General features: G+C 35.5%; 1 protein-coding gene across 1 annotated transcript in view; it reads right to left on the bottom strand.

The window, feature by feature from the left end:
* Positions 1 to 2,001: 2,001 nt before the first annotated feature.
* The window catches only part of LOC575163 (transient receptor potential cation channel subfamily A member 1), a 32,983-nt gene continuing 26,503 nt past the window's right edge, over positions 2,002 to 8,481 (bottom strand). The window contains exons 22-26 of the mRNA XM_030984303.1: positions 8,192 to 8,368; positions 7,542 to 7,610; positions 6,765 to 6,878; positions 5,773 to 5,873; positions 2,002 to 4,347 (exon numbers count right to left, since the gene is read on the bottom strand). Coding sequence (XP_030840163.1) covers positions 4,176 to 4,347; positions 5,773 to 5,873; positions 6,765 to 6,878; positions 7,542 to 7,610; positions 8,192 to 8,368 — 633 coding nt within the window. The 3' untranslated portion in view covers positions 2,002 to 4,175. The remainder of the gene's footprint in view (positions 4,348 to 5,772; positions 5,874 to 6,764; positions 6,879 to 7,541; positions 7,611 to 8,191; positions 8,369 to 8,481) is intronic.

Raw genomic sequence — 8,481 nt, 5'->3', positions numbered from 1 at the left:
TTCTGCGCCGTTTCTCTCGTCAAATTGAATGGAGATAAATTCATTTGATTTTTTCCCTTCTTTTTTCTCCTTTTTTTTTGTTGGGGGGGGGGGGGGGGTGGGCCTCTGGCGTTTTGGGAGTGACTATAAATCTTATTCAATATCTGTGGAATAGTTACGTTGTAAACCAGTCACAAAAAGGATTACTTTTGTCAAAACCACACAAATTCTATCACCAAGTATTCAAGTCTTTGTTGGTGTTTACATTATTTTTCTCTTCAGTATTTTGTATTACATTATGGTATATATTACTAGATGTTTAGTTTGAAATATCCTATATTTATTTGATGGAGAATTTATATTGATGTGCACTGAGATATTATATTTTTCATTCATTCAATGTTGGAGTTATTATGGTATGTGTCACTGATATCCTAGTTAGTTGTATATAGATAATCGAGAGATCCTATTATTACAATTATATTTCCTCAGCCGTTTCAATGTAACCGAAAAGGAAGTCTCAATGTACCTTGTTCCAACATTGTTTTGATTGTGGTTTGCTTTCAGTTATATTGATATGCCCCTTGTCTTTCATCTTTGGAGTGTGACGTAACTGCACATATTTTAGGCAACCTGGGAGGAGAGGGGAGAGGACGGGAGGGGAGGGGGTAAGCTTTCAAGCCTTATTTACCGCCATTGGACTATTCGATTTTGAATTTGTCAGACCCATAGAAATTATACGAAATTCATATTTTCTTGTAAAGAGTATTGTTTATGAAAAATAAAAACTTTCTAAATACAATGTCATGTTCATCGTTATCATCTGTTATTGTAATATTGGGATATGGCAGACAATTTACAACATATAATGCAAATTTATACTCGTTCACGAGCAATTAAATTATGACTTGACCCTAACGACACATAATGTATGCAATTTGCACTTTGACTATTGAACTACAATTATTCATATCAGGTGTGTGAAAATATTTGTAACGAGGCACTGAAAAAACACGTGTGAATTAAATTTGATTACGTTACGAAAATGGCGTATTGTATGCTTTAACTGAGCCCATAGATAGTGTTTTAAAACGATATGTTAACTGCTGTAAGCCTACGTGTCTTAAGCCATATCCCATTGCCACGCCGCCGAGAATTTATGCATTTTCAATTAAGACTAAGATTGATTTGTTACAAGGCAATAGCTTCTCATCACTAAAAATACTCACTTTGCCTTTTTCAGTTCCTTTTGCGATTACAGTGAGCAAATTTGTACTTCCAAGAGACCTGTTCTTGTTGCATGCTTCTCTCCAGAACCCATAATAGTCACTATTCAATAAGCCATTTTCGAAATGTAACCAAATTTAATGCAAACGTCTTTGTGAAGTGCTTAGTTGCGAATTATTTCATTCACCTGCTACTAACAGTGGCATCTCTATGGATATAATCCACTTTGCATACATTATTTGTTGCCATGTCGGGTAAATTTCAGGCCAGTTTTTCAGTTCTCAAGAGAATCTTTTGTGCATATCTTATGCATAAATTAGTAGTAAACTGTTCTATTTGGATGAGCATGAAAGAAGCGGCGGAAAAGCATTTTGACATTTATTTGCCCAACAAGAATGATGCAGACCCTCTTTAGCTCTTTACAATGGTGTGCTTAATATATTGGGAAAAAGTGATATGCAAAATTGTTTTCCCCCAATGTGGGTTAAAGCCCCACTGTCCTACTTGTAGCTACTTGCTCCCTCTATATAGAACACTTCCCCAATCGGTGCCTGTTGGTCCCCCATGACCCTCTTTTTCTTATGTTAGTTGAGAGCTGAGTTAATGAGATAGCCACGTGTCAGTGACCTCGCTGTGTGGTCTAATCCCTTCTGGCCCAGTAGTATTGACGGTCTTTAATATTCAACGCATTTTAAAGTACATTCGTTTTGCTGTAACGCTCCTTGTCCATCATGTCACTCTTTTAAAACTCTAAAGTCAACACAATATGATAATAATGAAGAAAAAACAAGGAAGTATGCTGTTTTCCTTTTATTAACATCAATAAGAAATAGAAAAATCATGCAGTTGTGTTTATATGAAATTGTTAAAGTCTTAGGGAAAGAATCGAATAACTTATTGTGAATTTTGTTGATTTTCTAGAGATTTTCCTACAAAATAGTACATTTGTATATATTATCAAAGGGCGCAATGTCTGTAAAAATGTATCTATGAAATACTGAGCTCTATATATTAATTCACAATATCAAGAAATTAGAGATTCATATTTTGACAAAGGTAAGAATTCTTGAAACAATTTTGTACAATTAAGACGATTTAGAATCCTATTTCACAACACTGATCACATCACGCAATTTATAAATACTATCCTTTGACAGTACAAGGTATTTTATAAAAACACATAAACAAATTAAAATTTATAGTTGAATATTAGACACAAATACACAATGATAGACTGAAACATTTACATGTACATTGATTGCTGGGGACATGAAAAGTAATTTAAGTTTATGAAAAATGCATAATCGTACTATAATCTTCTTCCAAATTTAGAATTTACATCATGCAAGTATATAATTATGAATATTGTACTCATAAAGATTTACATAATCAAGTCACTTTCTCTAGTGTCCAGTGCATGACGTGCTTGGAAATCAGTTGCAAAACTGAACGAACCGACCCTATATTTGGAATAAAGACGGGTATACCTAATAATTAATTTACATATACGCACTACCTGAAATTCTCGTTCAAATTAAGCGTGTGCCGTGTTCGTAATAAACTTACTGAAAAAGGGACATTTAATCTATTCACTGACGCTGAAATAATCATTACACGAACTCGAATTGAAAACAGTGTTTTTGTAATAATACTAATATTGTTAAGATTTTGATTGCTTGATAGTCAGCCGCTTATAAGTCTAAAAGAAAACTCGATTTAATTGAAAATACTATATTTTCGTAAATAGGTAACATAGAAATTTAAAGGTGTTATTTATCTTTTGAAAATACAGGTTCAAACATCGGTACAAACTGCATTGGGGAGCAAAATTGTATGATTGGTGACGATGGTCTATGGATATCCTTTGAAATTACTCCTCTGATTACAATGTTGACATGAGGGTTATATATATATATATATATATACTCCCGGATTAAAATAATTCTTCCAATTATTATTGAAATCAAAGTTAGAATTACCCTTCATGAGCTTTAATCACCTCTTAAAACTTTCAGAAGTATTTAAGATTGTAAATAGTACTTGTGAACGATCAGGATGAAACTACATGTTGAATATGAGCTAGGTTTTCAATAAGCTTATGTGAAGATTGTCTCAAATTTTTTTCAAATAATTATTTGGCACTGCCTCATTTAATATATCAAAGTTTTGATATTTTTAAGAGTTTTGGTTTTACAGTCAGTGATATCAGAAGTGACACAGAGATGTGCAAAGACACTGCTTAATGTTAAGTTCAATCAAATTTTAAATAACGAATATTCATAGACTTTCTGTTGCAGGAAGACTTTGGCTCTTTCTTTGGTTTCAGCATTTGATATAATGTATGTTTTCTTTCTAGGCATAAACTAGACAACACCTTCATTCAATGGCACTTCTTTTTTCCTTTTTAAGTATTTTTTGTATTGTCTTCATTCAATACATGTACATTATACAAATACAGGTTATTTCAAATAAATGATGGCTATTTAACAGCTATCGTACAACAGTTATTGATCTTGATCTTAACTGCTATTCAAATTGTATTGCATTCTGATACATTTAAAAACGCATCACTTTTGCCGCTTGCTTCATGAATATATAACCGCGCAAATCTGTATCGATTTCTAATAACTAAAATTGTCTGTTTTCTGATTGTATGTCTGTCTGTTTGCATGAATAACTTCATCCAATGTCTGTGTTTGATTTATTATTCATTATTTATGCATAGCCTGACGAAGGTGATCCCTTTTTTGTCCATGTATTCGGAATTTTCAGCAACTTTTGTGGCTCTGTCTCAATCTTTCTCTCTGACTAGCTGTCTTTTCCTCTCTCTCTCTCTCTCTCTCTCTCTCTTCTCTCTCCTCTCTCTCTCTCTCTCTCTCTCTCTCTCTCTCTTCTCTCCTCTCTCTCTCTCTCTCTCTCTCCCTGCTCCCTGCCCCCTCCCCTTCTCTCCCTCCTTTCTCTCTTCATCACTACGCTACGGACGATGACGGGTCATTTCTATCGCGCTCGTCCGCCGGAGGATCGTCGTAGAGCTCGTCCAGGGCTTCGAAGTCCTGAAGCCGTGATTGGACGCCCTCTTTGTCCGCCATTCGTCTCAGAATATCCCCCTGCTGTTTCATCATCAGTCTCAAAGACGACAGGCTACAGAAAAATGAGAAGGAAAAATTGTCGAAAATTTCACCTATGTTATCACTCCATACGAAAACCGATTTTTGTTGTTGTTGTTGTTGTTGTTGTAAATAGAAAATCTATGTGAAGAATGACCGGGTCAAGTCCTGTTCGAAAATGAATGTTAGAATCTATTCTACATCGAGGTAAACAGCGCTCACAACCTATCCTTGAGAAAACGTTGTATTGAAAGGCAATTATTTCATATGTCTGAGTCATTCGTTCAATTGATAGTAATAAAAGCACAGTGATAAGTTCTGTTTAAAAAAGATATTGAAAACGCATCCATATTTATTTAGGAACTATTCTATATCGAAGTAAACAGCGCTCTCTACGTTTCTTTTTTAAAACGTCGGAATGAAGGATTTTTTTAGCATCAATTCAATGTTATTATAGCATTATTAAAATGATTAATATACTGCACGATCGACAGTGGATATGAACTTATGAAATATATATATATATATATATATACAAATATGAGAGACCCTGATTGAACCTATTCAAATCAATCCAAAACTGTAGCCCGCAGCGGGGGCTAGGGTAGGGGGCAGTTTCCATCAATAAAAAACACACAAAGAAAATGCAATAAATTTTCAATAATTTATTGCATTTTACCCCGGTTCCCAACATAAAAAGATCCTTTGTGTGCCCATGCCTTGAGCCATAATGCATGTCCGTCCAGAGGATTTTTTTTATGTAGGGGACCGGGGTAAAATGCAATAAATTATTGAAAATTTATTGCATTTTCTTTTCTTTTTTTTTAATTCATGGAAACTGCCCCCTACCCTAGCCCATGCTGCGTACAGTCATGGTTCAGTGACAAAGCAATGGCCTCGTAACTGTGAGGCCCCAGGATCAAAACCGTGTCGATGTGCTATGTTAGTGCCCTTTTGTGGGGCATTATTCCTCATTACTGTCATTTATGACTTAAGGACGTAGTTCCCTAGTTGATGAGCATAATAGCATACACATGCTTTAGCAGTCACGCAAAACACACATTGTCAAATTATTATTCAATAAAATCTGAGAATGTATACTATTATCTAGATCTATTATTTCTAAATTATTTTTAAAATAATTCCATAAATTGGGGTAAAACAAAAAGATTCCAACTTTATGAGCGACAGTGTACATGTGGAGGTGTTGTGGTATGGTGGTTTTCCCATTTGACCCTCATTCCAAAGGTTGAGGTTTCGAACCCCAGCCCGGCACTAACGTCGTGTGGTAAGACTTTAATCCACATTCACCACTCTCAACCCAGGTGTAAATGAGTGCTTGATAATCGCTAGGGTAAAATTAATTGCGGGGCCCTCAGGAAGAACAGCATTGAAGCTGATGATGTTTCTCTAGTTAAAAAAGATTCTCATTATTATTTATTAAAAATCTAAATCTTACGCGGCTTTGTGTCTTTGAAGCTCTTCCAGTACGTGTTCTGAGTTTCTTGGTTCCGATTTGTCGTCTGTCTCCACAAAAGCTGCATCTTCCTTCGGGAAGAACTAGAAAGGGGAGAGGAAAGAAGTTGAAATCTCGGAAACTTCACCATTCTCAACAAAACAAAATCGTATAAAAATCAACAAAAACATGGCATTACATTCCCGTTTTCTACGATAATTTTTGTAATAATATTTGCCCGAATAACATTTGGATATAATCATCACTATTACAGAATCATTTGATCGCCTTCAATCACTCTATGATGAACTTATATAACATATTTGGTAAAAAATCTGTCTTGGAGACCTTACAATTTGGGTAAGGACATCGTTTTGTGCACGAAATATTTATAGCTTCAGTCAAATACATGGAAAATTTATTAACAAATCAAGAAATGCGTTTGTAGAACCCGAGAACTACTGGAAATTTTTTTTCAACATTACATTACATTACATTACATCTTCAATAAGTTCCCGCCCACTTTGTCAGCACATTTGCTCTGGGCTGCCCCCGAAGAGGTTTTTATTTTCTTTAAGGCGGAACTGCACTACTTTTAGCTACTTGCGCCCTCTATATAGCAAACAATGCCGAAGCGGTACCCGTTGATTCCCGTTGCAACGCGTTGGTCCCTTTATATGTTCCCCTTCTCCTCATGTTAATTGAGAGCTGATTGGATGAGATAACCACCTGTCAGTGACCACTCAAGGACGTCTAATTCCTCCTTGCCAAGCTGGTGCTGATAGGCTTTAAAGCTTATCTGTACTAGTTTATACGAGGGATAAGACCACTCTGTAAGGTCACTGACAGATGGTTATCTCATCAAATCAGCTCTCAATTAAAATAAGAAAACGGAGATCTCTGGGGACCTATGGTCACCGATTAGGCATTGTTTTCTATATAGAGGGCGCAAGTAGCTATTAGTATTACAGTGGGGCTTTAATAATATGACTTACCCATGACAGGTACTGTGGTCTGTCCTTGGTAACCTTGACAATATGATCAGGCTGGAAGAGTAAGCGTTGAAGCCAGAGAGGGAACTTCCCTTCCAAATGATACACGTAATCCGCCTTAAAATAGACAAAACAGTGTAATCGATTAAAGGCTTTATATAATATTATGTCGTATTGAACTGTTTGTATTGCTTTACTTACATCATGGGTCTAACTATCATATACAACGTGTATGGCGGGGGGGGGGGTGTTTGTAGTAACCTACAACGTAGCTTCTGCCATATGGTACGAAAGTCGGGGGAGTTTTAAATAATTCCCCATATATAAATGTCCATGTTATTGTCGTTGTTGTTTAGATTTATAAGCGTTTATAATTCAGGAGTGAATATTTACGCTTCTACTATTACATTCACTTTTTTTAATATGTGGATTTGGATAAATTGGATTCCTAAAATTTAAACTTCTTATTTAATGTTAAAGAGGTCAGTGGCTGGCGAGCAAAGGGCTTATTTTTGTCTTAATTAAGTTTCAAGGTAAAATATTAAATAAAAAATAAAGGGGTGAAAATAGGGGAGGGTCTACACTGGCTTCTCCATAGGCTGGATACGCCAATGTAACCAATCGCCCTCAATAATAGGAATTGATTTATTTTTTTACGAGATACAAGCCTAGAAGTGAATGAATGCGTTTATCAATGTGGATTCTGTTTTATGTATAACGTAACGTAATGTAGCGTAACGCAACGCAATGTTTCTCTCAAAAACGAATGAAATTAATTACCTGAATGGAATTCCTCTTGATGAAAGCCTTCTTTTGAATGCCGTCGATGTCTCCGACTGCAATACCAATCTATCCAGGATGATATAAGAAAATTATGAAAACAGTTGTCTTTACAAAGGCAAGTGCTCAAAGGAGAAATTAAGAATATTTGTTTTCCTCTTCGTCAAACACAGATACTGATATACAAGAACAGAAAATAGGTATATGAAATGATTTGCCCAAACCCCAAAAATACAAAAAGATACAAAGAAATCATAAAACAGGGTGGAGTTAGGAGGTGATAATATAAAATCATTATTTGAAGTGAAATGTATAATTGGTGAAATAAAAGATTGGCCGAAATCATAAACAAAGCACATAATTTTCCAAGGTTCATTTTCAAGAACACTTTCAGTGGCTATGGGTTATGTCATCCGTACTACCTGACCTTTAAGCATAGAATGATAATTTTTTTGTGTGTGAACAATTCAAATCATGGAAATAGCTTCAAAGTCATAATAACCTCCTAAATCCGTAAATTAACTTTTGTAATTGAAAACCAAAAAAACATCAACTATGTAGCAGTAAAAGACGAATAACAGTATTGCAAATGTGAAGAAGAAAATGTAATAAATCTAGCTCCTGCCCTGAAAGAGTAAAATGCTACTCACCGTCAGGTTGTTGAGCACCATTGGCATGAGAAAGAGGAACACAATGAAGAGTATATACACTATGACAGCGAACGGTGCTAAGGACTGTTCCGCGTTGAAGATATCGTCCTTGTTCAACTCGCCCAACATCATCGTGATCACCGACAGGAAAGACTGTTCGCTGCTCGCAAATCGGTACTGTGGTGACAGAGAACAGCCATTATATCACGACGTTATTGAATTGGAAAGACAACAATATGATGATGATGATGATGATGATGATGATTATGGTGGTTATTTTACCTGACTGC

This window comes from Strongylocentrotus purpuratus, unplaced genomic scaffold (genome assembly GCF_000002235.5).
Source record: "Strongylocentrotus purpuratus isolate Spur 01 unplaced genomic scaffold, Spur_5.0 spur5_scaffold_14, whole genome shotgun sequence".
Taxonomy (NCBI): Eukaryota; Metazoa; Echinodermata; class Echinoidea; order Camarodonta; family Strongylocentrotidae; genus Strongylocentrotus; species Strongylocentrotus purpuratus.
Note: the sequence above shows the minus strand (reverse complement) of the source record. Positions and strands in the feature narration are given on the sequence as shown.